At 50.5% G+C, this 16,218-nt stretch overlaps 1 protein-coding gene across 8 annotated transcripts in view; it reads right to left on the minus strand.

The window, feature by feature from the left end:
- CUX1 (cut like homeobox 1) overlaps positions 1-16,218 on the minus strand; it is a 472,214-nt gene that overhangs the window by 45,173 nt on the left and 410,823 nt on the right. For 3 of the 8 annotated variants that reach the window (XM_025381003.1, XM_025381004.1, XM_025381005.1), the window contains exons 21-23: positions 11,766-12,068; positions 5,978-6,166; positions 1,129-1,393 (exon numbers count right to left, since the gene is read on the minus strand). The exons of the other annotated variants lie outside the window; for them this stretch is intronic. In XM_025381003.1, the coding sequence (XP_025236788.1) occupies positions 1,129-1,393; positions 5,978-6,166; positions 11,766-12,068 (757 nt within the window). The remainder of the gene's footprint in view (positions 1-1,128; positions 1,394-5,977; positions 6,167-11,765; positions 12,069-16,218) is intronic. 8 annotated transcript variants of the gene reach the window in all.

The raw sequence follows: 16,218 nt of genomic DNA on the forward strand, positions 1-16,218 counted from the left end.
GGAAAAAAAAAAAACCCCCAAAAAAAAAAAAAAAAAAAAAAAAAAAAAAAGGAAGAGAATGTGGTATCTCATATACTTTGTGAGGATTAAGTGATATAACTTGGTGAAACTTAGCTCAGAATCTGAGATCTAGAAGACACTCAATCTGTCTTCATTAACTCATGAACTTTACCAAAAGCAAAGGCCTTAAATGACTTCATTTATTTAATTACAGAACTAATCAAACTAATTTGGAAGATAACACGGCAGAAGACCCCGAGAAAGCACTGCAAAATCACTAAGAAATAAAAGTTCAGGCCAGGTGCAGTGGCTCATGCCTATAATCGCAAGGCTTTGGGAGCCTGAGGTGGGAGGATTGCTTGAGGCCAGGAGTTGGAGGCTGCAGTGAGCTATGATTGCACCATTGCACTCTAGCCTGGGTGACAGAGCAAGCCCTTGCCTCTAAAAATAAATAAATATGAATATAAATATATGTAAACTAAACCACAAAAGTTTCACTCCTTTTGAACCATGAATGCCTACATGCTCCCTTATTAAATGATGTAATTGAGAGGTGATTTTCTTTCTGGGTCATGGCAGATACCACCTGTCTCTAACTATGTGACAGTGATGGGAAGGGACGTGGCCTTCCATCTCTGGGTTAAAACCTCCAAAAAAACCTAAGGAACTGCTGGGCGTTGGTGGTTCATGCCTGTAATCCCAGCACTTTGTGGGGCCGAGGTGGGCAGATCACCTGAGGTCAGGATGTTTGAGACAAGCCTGACCAGCATAGCGAAACCCTATCTCTACTAAAACTACAAAAATTAGATGGGTGTGGTAGTGGGCGCCTGTAATCCCAGCTACTTGGGAGGCTAAGGCAGAAGAATCGCTTAAACCCAGGAGACAGGTTGCAATGAGCCGAGATTGCACCATTGCACTCCAGCCTGGGCAACAACATTGAAACTCCGTCTAAAAAAAAACAGAAAAAAAAAACCCCAAAAAAACCCCACAAACCTAAGAGACCAAGGAACGGACCAATCACCAAGCTCCCAGCCCCCCGGAGCCTCACCCCTGTGCACCATGGCGGCCTCGGGACACATCAGCCCCTTCCCCTGGGTCGACCGGGCGCTCCCTGGGAGCCAGCCGTACCTGTAATTGTGGAACCAGTTGATGACGGTGCTGGTTTTCAGGTTGAGCTGGGTGGCGAGGTCTTCGATGGTTTTTGGTGACGGGTATGGCTTTTGCTGATACGCTCGTTTCAGCGCCTCCTTCTCCTCTGGAGCCAGCACCACCCGGGGTTTCTTCAGCTGGTGCTGGGGCTGGGGGCTGGCGCCCTGGCTGTACTCGGTGCCGACGGAGGGCGGTTCGCAGGGCTGGCTGTCACTGACTGAGCTGTGCCGCCGCTTCATGTAGGCTGCGGAGGAAGAGACGGCAGACTGAGGTCAGGCCCAGGTGGGACAGCAGCCCAAATCCCCGGTCCGCGCTAGCGGGATGGCACAGTGCCGGCTTGCGGGACTCTGCACAGAGCATCTCAAAACACTAAGATGAGGCTGGGCGCGGTGGTTCATGCCTGTAGCCCAAGCACTTTGGGGGCCTGAGGCGGGCAGATCACTTGAGGTCAGGAGTTCAAGACCAGCCTGGCCAACATGGTGAAACCCCCTCTCTACTAAAAGTACAAAAATTAGCTGGGCGTGGTGGTGGGCGCCTGTAATCCCAGCTAATAGGGAGGCTGAGGCAGAATTGCATGAACCCGGGAGGTGAAGGTTGCAGTGAGTCGAGATGGTGCCACTGCAGTCTAGCCTGAGTAACAGAGCAAGATTCCCTCTCAAACAAAACAAAACAAAGAAACAACACTAAGATGAGAGCCATTCTGTTACCAGCACACGCTCACCAAGGACCTGCTCTGACGGAATGTGAGGTCCTCACCTGTCCCTGCACAACTTAACAGTTTAGTAGGGGAGGCGGAGAAGTATCCAGAGAGATGTTCCCATCAGAGTGAAAAGTGGGGTGGGGGTAAGTAAGTACAAGGGACCATGGGGATATTGAGAAGAGTTCCTCAGTCAGGCCTGGGGAGGGGGCAGGGGAAGTTGCCCAGAAAAGATGGCGTTTAAACTGAATCTTGGAGGACATCACCTGGCGTGGTGGCTCACACCTATAATCCCTGCAGTTTGGGAAGCTGAGGTGGGAAGATTACTTTAGCCTAGGAGTTTGAGACCAGCCTGGAGAACATAGTGAGATCCTGTCTCAACAAAAAATTTAAAAATTTGGTCGGGTGCGGTGGCTCAAGCCTGTAATCCCAGCACTTTGGGAGGCCGAGACGGGCGGATTACAAGGTCAGGAGATCGAGACCATCCTGGCTAACATGGTGAAACCCCGTCTCTACTAAAAATACAAAAAACTAGCCGGGCGAGGTGGCGGGCACCTGTAGTCCCAGCTACTCGGGAGGCTGAGGCAGGAGAATGGTGTAAAAACCCGGGAGGCGGAGCTTGCAGTGAGCTGAGATCCGGCCACTGCACTCCAGCCCGGGTGACAGAGCGAGACTCCGTCTCAAAAAAAAAAAAAAAAAAAAAAAAAAAAAAAATTAGCCAGGTGTGGTGGCGTGCACCTGTAGTCTCAGCTACTCGGGTGGCTGAGACGGGAGGATCGCTTGAGCCCACAACGTCGAGGTTGCAGCAGTGAGCTATGATTGCATCACTGCCCTTCAGCCTGGGCAACAGAGTGAGACCCTGTCTCTAAAAAAAATAAATAAATAAACAACTTAGGCAAGGGAATTCGTTAACTAACTTGCTGTTTTGTCATGAGAACTCAGAAGTAATTGTGAAGGTAAATCTTCCCCACAGAAAACCCAAACAGCGGAGCCGGGCGCGGTGGGTCACACCTGTAATCCCAGCACTTTGGAAGGCCGGGGTGGGCGGATCACCTGAGATCAGCGATCGAGACCATCCTGGCTAACATGGCGAAACCCTGTCTCTACTAAAAATACAAAAAATTAGTTGGGCGTGGTGGCGGGTGCCTGTAGTCCCAGACCACTCGGGAGGCTGAGGCAGGAGAATGGCGTGAACCCGGGAGGCAGAGCTTGCAGTGAGGTGAGATCATGCCACTGCACTCCAGCCTGAGCAACACAGCAAGACTCCCTCTCAAAAAAAAAAAAAAAAAAAAACAAAAAACACCAAAAAACAAAACCCAAACAGCTGAGTCAAAGCAGCTGGATCCAGAGAAAGGAGTTGGATTGTCCAACGGTGGGGACTCCCTCCAGTTCCCTCCCAGGGGACAGACGACTGACCAGCGGCTGGCGCGGGGCTGCAGAAGGCCTCTCTAGGGAGCAGCCCTCGTGGCCGGCACCCCCAGGAGTGAAGAGAAGGCCGCGGGACCACAAAGGCTTTGGAGACTGGGACACCTTTGGAAGGGTCTGGGCCCCGCAGAAACAATAACTCATTTATAACACAAGAGGGCGCCCCGAGCCTGTGCAGAGGGAAAGACGGGAGGCCTGGGAAGCCCTGGAGATGTATTTGGGGGGACTCAGGTCCTTTCCTACGGGTCCAGGGTGAGCAGGGTTGTCAGGACCTCCTTCCTCCTAGGGGCTGAGGGCTGCCTCCTGGCGAGTGCAGGAAGCTTCATGCTGTTTGGGTGAGGGGATAATGGGAAACTCTGCACAGATATATTGGGTTCATGACAGCATTCTCTCTACTTTTGTGTATGTTGGAAATTTCCCATAATAAGATGTTGAAAGGGCCGGGCGCAGTGGCTCATGCCTGTAATCCCAGCGCTTTGGGAGGCCGAGATGGGAGGATTGCTTGAGGCCAGGTGTTCAAGATCAGCCTGGGCAATATAGTAAGACTTTAAAAAACAAACAAACAAAATGAAAAATAAGTTGAAAACTTTTGGGGGGGCAATGTGGCACCAGGCCTTTGCAGCCTACAGTGCTGCCTGGGGCTGCCCAAGAGGCGTGGCCTACCCCAGACCCTTAGACTACACACCCAAGGGCAGGCCAGAGCCCGCTAGAGGGGCCCTGAATGGGGCAGAAGGCACCACCTGGGCAGGTCATCAGTGGGCAGCAGCAGTGCCCTTGGGTCGCATGGGGGCAGCTCACAGCACAGAGGCAGCGGATGTATATTTAACAGCACCTGCTTTGAAATCTGACAGCCCTGAGTATGGATTTCCACTCCCTACTGATAGGAGCTATTGAAATCTGCTAGGCTGCATGAAGCCCCGAGCTTCGTATTTCCTGGATAAGGACATCTATGCAGAGTCGTGTGGATGGAGAGCAGTCTTAGCACAGTGCCTGGCAAACAGGGCAGTTCTCAGAAAATAGAAGCCTCTATTATTATGAAGGAACCCCCATAGGGTTTCTGGAGGAGGCACCAGAGACTCTCTCTCCTTCAGCAGCCCTTTCCCAGGTTGGGTGAGAATGGTGACGCTTGGCTGGAATTTCTGGGTGAATTAAGAATGGACAGGCCTGGGTTCTGTACCCATCCCTGGCTCAGATGCTCTGTGTGGTGGAGGGGTGGGCTGGGGCAGAGCCACTCAGGTGCCTGGGATGCCCATTCGCCCATTCTTTTTTTTTTTGAGACGGGGTCTTGCTGTGCCGCCCAGGCTGGAGTGCAGTGGTGTCATCTCTGCTCACTGCAATCTCCTCCTCCCGGGTTCAAGCGATTCTCCTGCCTCAGCCTCCCAAGTAGCTAGGGTTATGGGCATGTGCCACCATGCCTGCCTGAGTTTTGTATTTTTCAGTAGAGACAGGGTTTCACTATGTTGCCCAGGCTGGTCTCGAAATCCGGACCTCAAGTGATCCACCTGCCTTGGGCTCCCAAAGTGTTGGAATTACAGGCGTGAGCCACCGCGCCCGGCCCCTGGGATGCCCACTCTTAGTTCAGGGAGGCTGCTGCTTCTTATGGTCAGACCAGCAGCAGCTAGTTCCCAGTCTCTGCCTCTAAGGGATGCAGTTCAGCCGCCCAGTGAGCTCCCAGCACCATGGGTGACCTGAGGACGGAGGGTGCTCGAGGGGTGGACTCACTGGCGAGGACCAGCACTTGGAAACTGCAAACCACGAGGCACAGCACACCTGGCTTTAGGCATTTTTCCTATGCTGTAGCCTACAGGCTGCGAGAAGAATGCGAATCCACATTCGAGATGATACGTGGGTGGACGTGGGGTTATTCCTCTCGGGAGGCCAAATCCCCAGAGGCTGGAAAATAACAGCAAGAGAGAGATCTGCTGTGGCAGGAGATTGCTCTGTCACTTTCTAGGCCGGGTGACCTTGGCGGAGGCACCGAACCTCTCTGAACCTCTGTTTCCTGATCTACAAAATGCAGTTTTTTTTTTTTTTTTCTGAGATAGGGTCATGGTCTGTTACCTAGGCTGGAGTGTGGTGGCTTGATCTCTGTTCACTGCCTGTAGAGTTCAAGCGATGCTTGTGCCTCAGCCTCCCAAGTAGCTGGGATTACAGAGGCACGCACCCCATGCTTGGCCTTTTTTTTTTTTTTTCAGTAGAGACGGGGTTTTGCCATGTTGGCCAGGCTGGTCTTGAACTCCTGACCTCAAGTGATCCACTTGCCTCAGCCTCCCAGTGCTGAGATTACAGGCGTGAGCTGCCGTGCCCGGCCTACAAAATGCATTTCTTAATTCTCTCTGATAACAAAGGAAAGCCTCTAGCCACCTGGTGCATACACAGTAAATGCTGTCATAGCCCGATCAGCCACCCACATGACACAAAAACCAAATGCAGCAACCCCCAGCGCTGTTCTGCTCTCCTTGGTTAAAAGTGCTCCCAATGCTAAAAAAATCTTTAGATTCAGGCTGCTGGAGAGAAAAAGTTACAGATCTTCCTAGCCCTCTTAGGTACTCATTAGCTGATGACCATCCAAAAATATTTTTGCCCCGTCCTCTGGTCCCTTGGTCATGGGTCAATGTCCCTTATTAGCTGGGTGGGAAAGATTTGAAAGAAACAGCCTGTGTATGAATGAGGACACAGCCGGCCTGAGCAGGGCAGGAGACTCACCTTTCTTCTCCATCCGTTTCATGTCCATCAGCTTCTCCACATTGTTGGGGTCATTCAGCCACAGCTGCATCCGGACGAAGGGCTCTCGTCCTTTCAGACTGAGCTTATGCCAGGGTTTGGGGCGGGCAAGGAGGTCGGAGACAGAGCCTTGGGTGAGCCCTAAGATGGTCTCTCCAAATAAGCGCTGGCCTAGAGAGAAAACAGAAGCGAGACAAGTATTGTCACTGAAAGCCAGGGATCTGAAGGGACAAGTATGTGTCAAGGTTAAAATCAGACACAGGAGTTTAAAGGCCCAGGGTTGGGCTGGCGACGTCCTAGCTTACAACAAACACATGGTAGAACTATATCTTCCACCAGACTTTTAATACTCTCCACTGGCGAGGGAGTTGGCATTGCTATTGCATTCTCCATACACACAACCAATGATGTTTATTATTATTATTTTTTTGAGATGGAGTCTTGCTTTGTCACCCAGGTTGGAGTGCAGTGGCATAATCTCAGCTCACTGCAACCTCTGCCTCCCAGGTTCAAGCGATTCTTCTGTCTCAGCCTCCCGAGTACCTGGGACTACAGGTGTGTGCCACCATGCCTGGCGAAGTTTTGTATTTTTAGTACAGACTGGGTTTTGCCATGTTGGCCAGGCTGGTCTTGAACTCCTGACCTCAGGTGATCCACCCACCTCCAGCCTCCCAAAGTGCTGGGATTATAGGCGTGACTCACTGCATCTGGCCAATGACGTTTCTCTTAAGCCTGCAGCCTGGTGCGGTGAGGCGGGAAGATCATTTGAGCCCAGGGGTTTGAGACCAGCCTGGGCAACACGGTGAGACTCAGTCTCTACAAAAATACCACAAAAAAAATTAGCTAGGCATGGTGGCATGTACCTCTAGTTCCAGTTACTTGGGAGGCTGAGATGGGAGGACTGCTTGAGCCCAGGAGGTTGAGGCTGCAGTGAGCTATGACTGCACCACTGCACTTCAGCCTGGGAAACAGAGAGAGACCGTGTCTCAAAAAAAAAAAAAAAAAAGAAAGCCTTCAGGCTTTGTATGTGCTGAGGTCACGCTAACACCTGTGGTGTTTCTCAGAGGCAGTGAAATCTCTAAGCCAGAGCTCAGGAGGCCAAACAGCAAACAGGAGACCCCTCTCGTACAACCTCAAATCAGAGGGCAGCCCGCGTCTCCTTCCACAATTAGCAAGGTTATCAGGTCTCGCTGAGACAACGGGGCACGCAACCCGCAATCACAGCAGGACAGAGGAGAGGGCAAGCTGCCCAGCTCTGCTTTTCTGAGAGGCCGGCCAATTCCAATTCCAAAGTCTGCTTTTGCAGTCTAGGCTGCCTTTGCTAAATAAAGTAGCTGGAAGTGGATCAAAACCCCTTCTCCGATACCTTTTCTTCTCCCAGGCAGGGGTAGGCAGCCCGCTTCACAGGCTGATCAGAGGGCATTTCGCTATGGAGGGCACAGCCGCATTGAGTTGGCAATGCTTGTCAGGAGCTTAGAAAGAAAGGCTCACTTCTCTGAGGGCCACTCCGCTGCCGGTTTAGAGGGCCACCGCTTGTAAAGATACAAATTAGGATCAGTGATAACCTGGATGGCCTGACGGGAGTACTTGAATGAACAGGACTTATTAGGTGGAAGTGGAGACTGGGATCAGAGGGGCCGGTGTTTGACCCCATAAAGCGCACAGAACAGAAGGCACCTCTCCCCGTCAGGGGCAAGGAGACGACAGAGGGCTGGCTTGTTCTCTCTGTGGCTCACATCCTCTCTGTGAAATAGAAGCACCACACACTGGCTTCTAAGAAGGGGGCCTCCAAGTAAAAGTTTACTGCCTGGAAAGCTCTGAAACTGAGACATTAATTTCTTATCAGTCTTTTTTATTTTTTCCCCTAAAGAAACAGGGTCTCGCTATATTGCCCAGGGTAGACTCGAACTCCTGGGCTCAAGCAATTGTTCTACCTCAGCATCCTGAGTAGCTGGGATTACAGGTGCACACCACCATGCCTGGCTTGGTCATTTTAAACCTAAAGATAAATTTACTGATTTTGTAAACCTGTGGTTTCTCTGTCTTTCAAACTCTTTAGCCTATAAATGTCCCAAGTCCTTATGATTTTTTTTTTTTGCAGTTGTTATAAGAAAATTTTGGCCAGGCGCGGTGGCTCATGCCTGTAATCCCAGCACTTTGGGAGGCCGAGGCGGGTGGATCACAAGGTCAGGAGATCGAGACCATCCTGGCTAACACAGTGAAACCCCATCTCTACTAAAAATACAAAAAATTAGCCGGGCGTGGTGGCAGGTGCCTGTAGTCCCAGCTACTGGGGAGGCTGAGGCAGGAGAATGGCGTGAACCCGGGAGGCGGAGCTTGCAGTGAGCTGAGATCCGGTCACTGCACTCCAGCCCGGGCTACAGAGCAAAACTCCGTCTCAAAAAAAAAAAAAAAAAAAAAAAAAAAAAAAAATTAGCTGGGCTTGGAGCGTGTGCCTGTAGCCCCAGCTACTCAGTAGGCTGAGGTGGGAGGATTGCTTGAGCCCAGGAGTTCAAGGCTGCTGTGAGCTATAATCGTGCCACTGCACTGGGCTACAGAGCTAGACCCTATCTGATTTTCAACATTTACACGGAAGGCCACTTCCTATAAGGAGGTGGGCGGGAGTGATGCAACTGACCTGCTTCCTTGGATGTGTGACAAGCTATGAAGTGGGAGATGACTCAAGTCTAGGAATCGCTGCATGATTCAATAACTGATGAACATATGGGAATTAGCCATTTTTTCAAATCAACAGCTACATTTTTATTTTTATGAATTGACTTAATTATACAAGGTCTCATTGATATGACTTTTTCTCTCATTCTATTTTGTCTGTTGCATTGTACAGACAGGCGGATGGGAGGCTTCCACTGGACAAGCTGGCCTAACCCCCAGGCTGTCAGATCACTGAGCAAACTTTAGTGGAACTCAGCTACTCTGTTCTTTTTTTTAAATTATTTTTTTTTTGAGATAGTGTCTTGCTTTGTTGCCCAGGCTGGAGTGCAGAGGTGCCATCATGGCTCACTGCTGCCTCAACCTCCTGGGCTCAAGTGATCCTCCCACCTCAGCCTCCCAAGCAGTTGGAATTACAGCAAGCACTACCATGCCCGTAAATAATTTTTTAAAAATTTATTTCTTGTAGAAACGGGGTCTTACTGTGTTGCCCAGGTTGGTCTCAAACTCCTGGCCTCAGGTGATCCACCGCCTCAGCCTCCCAAAGTGCTAGGGTTACAGGCCACCTGTCATTCTCAAGTGAGCCACCGTGCTCAGCCTCCCTTCTCTTCTCACCCCATGGAAGAAACAAAGGACACACAAGGCCTTTCCATGAACAGCAGACAAACTGCAACCACTCGGTAGGGTTGTGCTTGCATGCACTGCAGAGAACACCGCCCCTTTAACTGACTTTCACCCATGGGAAATAAGAAGGATAGAAGGGTACGTTTCCAATCTCCGCATGCCTACACCACCCTGTCTGGTTAACACCACACTGGAGGAGCACGGTGGTTTAAAATGACAAAATAGGCTTGGCCGGCATGGTGGCTCATGCCTGTAATCCCAGCACTCTCGGAGGCCAAGGTGGGTGGATCACCTGAGGCCAGTTCGAGACCAGCCTTGGCAGCATGGCGAAACTCTGTCTCTACTGAAAATACAAAAATGAGCTGGGTGTGGTGGCGGGCACTTGTAATCCCAGCTACTTGGGAGGCTGAGGCAGGAGAATCACCTGAACCCAGGAGGCAGAGATTGTAGTGAGCCGCGATTGTGCCACTGCACTCCAGCCTGAGTGAGACAGGGAGACTCTGTCTCAAAAAAAAAAAAAAAAAAAAAGGGCCAGACACGGTGGCTCACGCCTGTAATCCCAGCATTTTGGGAGGCCGAGGCGGGTGGATCACTTGAGGTCAGGAGTTTGAGACCATCCTGGCTAGTTAGGTGAAACTCCGTCTCTACTAAAAATATAAAAATTAGCTGGGTGTGGTGGCAGATGCCTGCAATCCCAGCTACTAGGGAGGCTGAAGCAGGAGAATTGCGTGAACCCGGGGTTCAGTGAGCCGAGAGGTTGTAGTGAGCTGAGGTTGTGCCACTGCACTCTACCCTGGGTGACAGAGTGAGGCTCCATCTCAAAAAAAAAAAAATAAATAAAAAAAAATAAAAATGATGGAACACCGTAACATTCTTATAGCTGCAGCAGCTGGTGAGCAGTGACACAGAGCATAGAGAACCACCTCAGGCCGAGCACCTGAGGGGGTGGAGCATGTGCCAGGCCGAGGCTGGGTCTGAGGCATGGTGGGATGCCAGGGTGACAGAGTGAGTTCCCCAGGGGCTGCCCGCCCCAGCTATGGGCTGTGAAATGGAGATGGCTTTGCAAGGCAGCAGAAACAGCGATGATAAAATAACAATGACTATTATTACCAGTCGGGCCTGGTGCTAGAAATTACTGCTACTCACAGCCCCCAGACAGGTGTGGTTATTCCAGTTTTGTGGAGGGGGATCTGAGAAGGCAGGCAGCCTGGCCAGCATCACAGACTCAGTGAGCAGAGTGAGAACTGGGGTCCGTCAGACCTTCCATTAAGCCATCCTGGTGCTGCCGGGTGGACGCTGCCCAGCTCTGGAGCCCCCTGAGGATGCCAGGCTCTATTGGGTGTCTATCTCTTTCTTTTTTTGAGACAGAGTCTCACTGTGTTGTCCAGGCTGAAGTACGCTGGCATGATCATAGCTCACTGTAGCCTAAAACTACAGGGTTTCAAGCGATTCTCTTGCCTCAGCCTCCCGAGCAACTGAACTACAGGCGTGCACCACCACACCCAGCTAGTTTTTGTATTTTTTGTAGAGATAGGGCTTCGTTATGCTGCCCAGGTTGGTCTCGAACTCCTGGCTCAACTCAAGCAATCCTCCTGCTGTGGTCTCCCAACACGAGGCAATGTACAGGCATGAGCCACTGTGCCTGGCCTAATTTTTAAACCTGTTATAGAGAAGGGGTCTTGCTATGTTGCCTATGCTGGTCTCGAACTCTTGAGCTCATGTGATCCTACCATCTTAGGCTCCTGAGTAGCTGGGACTACAGGTGCATACCAACATGTCCAGCTAATTTTAACATTTTTTGTAGACATGGGGTCTTGCTACGTGGCCCAGGCTGGTCTCAGACTGTGGCCTCAAGCAATCTGGACTTACTCAGACTGTCTCTATTGAGATACATCCAAGCCAGGTACGATGGTTCATGTCTGTGATCCCAAGAATTTTGGAGGCTGAGATGGGCAGATTGCTTGAGGCCAGGAGTTCGAGACCAGCCTGGCCAACATGGTGAAACCCCATCTCTACTGAAAATACAAAAATTAGCCGGGAGTGGTGGTGGGCACCTGTAATCCTAGCTACTCAGGAGGCTGGGGCATGAGAATCACTTGAACCGGGGAGGCAGAGGTTGCAGTGAGCTGAGATTGCACCACTGCACTCCAGTCTGGGTGACAGAGCAAGATTCTGTCTCAAAAAAAAAAAAAAAAAAAAAAAGACAGTCTGCATGGATCCTCCCGAGTCCACTCTGACCCCATGCTCATCTTCTAACTGGTCCCCATCGGGGAGCAGGGTCGGGAGGAGGTAGGGACTGACCTGCAAAACGCACGCTCCTTACTGTTCACAACTATAGGACGTTTCATGTTCTCAGAGGGCGCCTACACAAGTTGAGACTCTATGGTTGGCTTGGCCTAGCGCCCGCCCTTCATCTACTCCACCTGCAAACTCCCTGCCACCTCCTGACTCAGCAGCCGAGAGGAGAACCTACCGAGGTTGTTGTCCGTCAGCACCTCCTTCACCCGCTTGGTTATGCCGTAGGTGTCCAGCTCCGGGGACATGGCTACTAATTCTTGGATGCTGAGGGCCGAGTGTCCGGAGAGAGGCAGCGGGGTTGCGGGCTGGGAGTCAGATGCTGGCGGGTCACTGGGCTCTGGTGGTTTGCCGTCCTTGCTTGCCTCGATGGGGGGACAGGGCTGCTGGACCAGCTCGGTCAGGCTCTTCACCGACTCGCTGGAACTCATCGGGGACTCAGGGGCAGGGCTGCAGCTGGCGGAGGTCTTTGGAGTGCTTTCTGTAATTAAAGCACACGAGAAACTGTGCCTGAAAATAGCTGTCTTTCACCACGACCATCTATCTATGTTCTGCATCTAGGAAATACTAATTAAACGCTCTGTAGAAGAAGCAGACGGTAGGGTTTTCTGTGGGTCTCAGTGAACTGTTTCATATTTTTTTGACTGAGAGTAACCACTAATCTTCCATATTAAAAAACAAAAATACCATCACTGGAAGAAAAACTAGGGGTTTAAAAGAAAGGCTTTGGAGGGCTTAACATGAGGGCATGAGGGCATTCTGCTAAAAAACTCCTATTAATCGTGTTATCGCTGTCATGATTTCTTCTAATGAAACCCCATAATTTGGTAATTCAGAAGCACTTTGGCTAGATTATAACTTGTGTAGTTATGTTGTCCGTATTTTCCAGAACCCAAAGCATAGACAGATTGTTTTAAATAACGGCTGCCCATAATACGTTGTCACCACAGTTATGAAGACCCTTAAGATGAAATGTGGCCGGGAGGGTGGATTATCTAAGGTCAGGAGTTCAAGACCAGCCTGGCCAACACCGTGAAATCCTGTCTCTACTAAAAAAATACAAAAATTGGCCAGGCACGGTGGCTCACACCTGTAATCCCAGCTGAGGCAGGAGAATCACTTGCACCCGGGAGGTGGAGGCCGCAGTGAACTGACATTGTGCCACTGCACTCCAGCCTGGGTGACTGAGAGTAAGACTCCATCTCAAAAAAGAAAAAAAAAAAAAAAAATGAGGAAACGTAAGGCCATAGCTTCTGGTCCCCCAGTAACGGGTCTCAGGACCTAGGGTGTTTATTTTTATTTTTTTAGAGATGGAGTCTTGCTCTGTGGCCCAGGCTGGAGTGCAGTGGTGCAATCAGGCTCACTGCAGCCTCGACCTCCTGGACTCAGGAGATCCTCCCGCCTTGGCCTCCTGAGAAGCTGGGACCACAGGTGCGTGCCACCATGCCCAGCTGGTTTTTTATTGTGAAGAGCAGAGAACTCCACAGCACCCAACCCTAGGGGAAGACGGAGAGAGGCAAGGAGAGGAGGAGCACCCTCTGTTTCTCCAGCTCTTCCATTTTAGAATTCTACCTCCAGTCTCGGGACTTGCTGGTTCTGCCTGCTTCTGAAAACCAAGCTCTTTGCTGGTATAAGCCATGCTGTAATCAACAGCAGAAGTGACTGGGCTGGTGTGGACGAGCCAGTGTCTACACTCTCCTCTGCCCTGCTGGGGTCGCTGCGGGTGCCCAGTGGGAAATGCCAGCTGGGCTCTGTTGGTGAGTGATCCCTCTGGCCTCTGATAACATCCCATAAAACCTGATAAAAGAGGCTGGATTCCAGTTCCGGGATGTCTGGGATAAAGACTTTGGCCATTTCCTAATTTCTGCAGATAGAAACTGTCCAGGAGGAAGATGTGGCTTCGTGCTGAGGTCCTGCCTGCAAGGCAGAATCTGGGCCCAGCTCAGTGTCTTGGCACAATCTCTCCCTCCATGCCCACTAAGGGTGACAGAGTAAGACCCCACAGTGCCAGATAAGAGGGCCCAGGTCATGCTCTCTGCTCCCAGGGTCTTGTAAAAAAATTTTTGTGGAGATGGGGTCTTGCTAGGTTGCCATGGCTGATTCAAAATTCTGTGCTCAAGCAATCCTCCCACCTCAGCCTCACAAGTAGCTGGAACTGCAGACATGCACCACTACACCTGTCTAATTTTTTAATTCTTTCTTTTGCAGAGATGAGGTCTTGCTATGTTGCCCAGGCTGAACTCCTGGCCTCAAGTGATCCTCCCTTCTTGGCCTCCCAAAGTGCTGGGTTTACAGGCATGAGCCACTATGCCTGGCCAAGGGTCTTACTCTTGCTGCTTCTCCCTCGAGCCCTAGCCGGTCACTCGGTCAACATTAGCACCATAGTAGATAACCCAAAATACTTGTTACCTGGCTGAAGGGAAAATGTAGCATAGAGCAGCAACTTAACTTCAATTTACCATTTATCTCAAGAGTCCTTTTCTGGACATACTGTATCCAGGATCCACTAAACCTGCCATAAATACATTCCAAATACAAGGAATATTTTGCATTCATACCTAGAAAGAGCAAAGCCCCAAATAAAACAATCGCAACTTAAGCCATCAACCCCGTTTATCGTCCTGAACTGGCACAAACTTCCGCCATCGCATAAGGCTGTGTCCTTGACCTGGGAAATCAGGTTACAGAGAGAAAAACACACGCCAAACCGGTTTTTGAAAGATGTGGAAGAGACAAGCGTAAGAGGCAGAAATGGTCCGTATAAATCTTTAGGGCAATGTGAATCTTACAAATCAGATTTCTTCTCTCTGCTCACCCCCTGGGTCACCAAAGAACGGGATATAAAACCCCGCAAATGTTATTTTTGTGTTTGAAGCCGGCAGAGGAATCGTACTGTAAGGATGGCGTGATTCACCCATGCGAGGGGCTGGCCTGGCAGATCATCCATCTTGCTCACCGGATACTGTCAAGGATGGCATGAATTCCCCAAATGATAAACAGATTTCTTTTCAGGTTTTGTGTCCTTTAACCCACAACAAGGTCAACATCATGGCTGCCTGGCTAATAAACCGAGTGTGGTGCCGGCTGCCGGGGCACCTCCCCGTTTTGTTCTGGGTGCTGGCGGAGGCAGAGCTCACTGCGAAACTCAGAGGCTGTGCAGTTCTTTCTTCCAGGCGCGCCTTGCAAGCCGGTGGCATGGATTTCTGCCATCATGAACCCCCGGGAGGACTAAACAGGGGGTGCTCGCTACTGTTACAGGTGTCCCTCTGTGCTCCAGGCTGTGACTACAGACAAAGGCAGGCTTCCTGAGATCAAATCCCTGTCCGAGTCCTGAGAGATCCAGCACGTGAAACTGACATGTGGCGGCTGGTTGCTAGAGGTGGTTTGTATTTGTCTCTCCACTCTCAGTCTGAGTCTAAAATGCAGAAGATCTTTGGGAGGGTGAGGCGGGCAGATCACTTGGAAGCCAGGAGTTTGAGACCAGCCTGGCCAACATGGTGAAAGCCCCTCTCTACTAAAAATCCAAAAACTAGCCAGGCATGGTGGCGGGTGCCTGTAATCCCGGCTACTGGGGAGGCAGAGGCAGGAGAATCGATTGAATGGGGGAGGCGGGGGTTGTAGTGAGCTGAGATCATGCCATGGCATTCCAGCCTTGGGGACAGAGCGAGACTCTGTCTCTAAATAAATAAATAAATAAATAAATAAAATGTAGAAGACAGCTGCAAGCTGCACACTCTTCCTGGGAGATAGTTTACTCACCAACAGACATCTGCATGCACAGATGTGGCTGCGGTCTCAGGTCAAGGAAACAGGACTGAGCCCACGTTTGTGGCGCAGGCATGGAGAGATGCCACAGCAAACAGACGCGCTGGAGACACCATGAATCCATGCGCTCAGAACATCATGTTGGGAAGAAAGTCAGTCTTTCTCTTTTTTGAGACAGAGTCTCGCTCTCTTGCCAGGCTGGAGTGCAGTGGCACGATTTCACTGCGACTTCCTCCTCCCGGGTTTAAACGACTCTCCTGCCTCAGCCTCCCGAGTAGCTGGAACTACAGGCGCCCACCACCACGCCCAGCTAATTTTTGTATTTTTAGTAGAGACAGGGTTTCACCATGTTGGCCAGGCTGGTCTCGAACTCCTGACCTTAGATGATCCGCCCACCTCAGCCTCCCAAAGTGCTGGGATTACAGGTGTGAGCCATTGTGCCCGGGCCTTTTTTTTTAAAAATTATTATTTTTAATTGCATGGAACGGAGCAAAAAGCTTTGCTGTTTCAGAGAGTATCGTTTTAATCACAGAGCTCCACTTGCTAATGTTTGGAAAGGAGAAGTAATATTTCTTTATATTGACTGTATTTTTGTTCTGTTAGGACAGACAGTGAATCCTACAGGAAGCCAACTCTCCCAACTGCACAGAGGGTCCCCTCACCCTGGCCACCCTGACAGGGTGAGCCACTGCACCCGGTCGAATGTATTTCTATAAAGACCTACAGTCAACATAAATCTTATGACCAAGTGCCATTTCTTCCACAACGCCTGGTACATGACAGGGACGCTGGTGACAGATTCAAAAGGCCACATCCTATGTGATGCGTTTATCTTTTTTAAAACATTAAACTTTTCTTAAACTTTA

Source organism: Theropithecus gelada, chromosome 3 (genome assembly GCF_003255815.1).
Source record: "Theropithecus gelada isolate Dixy chromosome 3, Tgel_1.0, whole genome shotgun sequence".
In the NCBI taxonomy this organism is placed as follows: domain Eukaryota; kingdom Metazoa; phylum Chordata; class Mammalia; order Primates; family Cercopithecidae; genus Theropithecus; species Theropithecus gelada.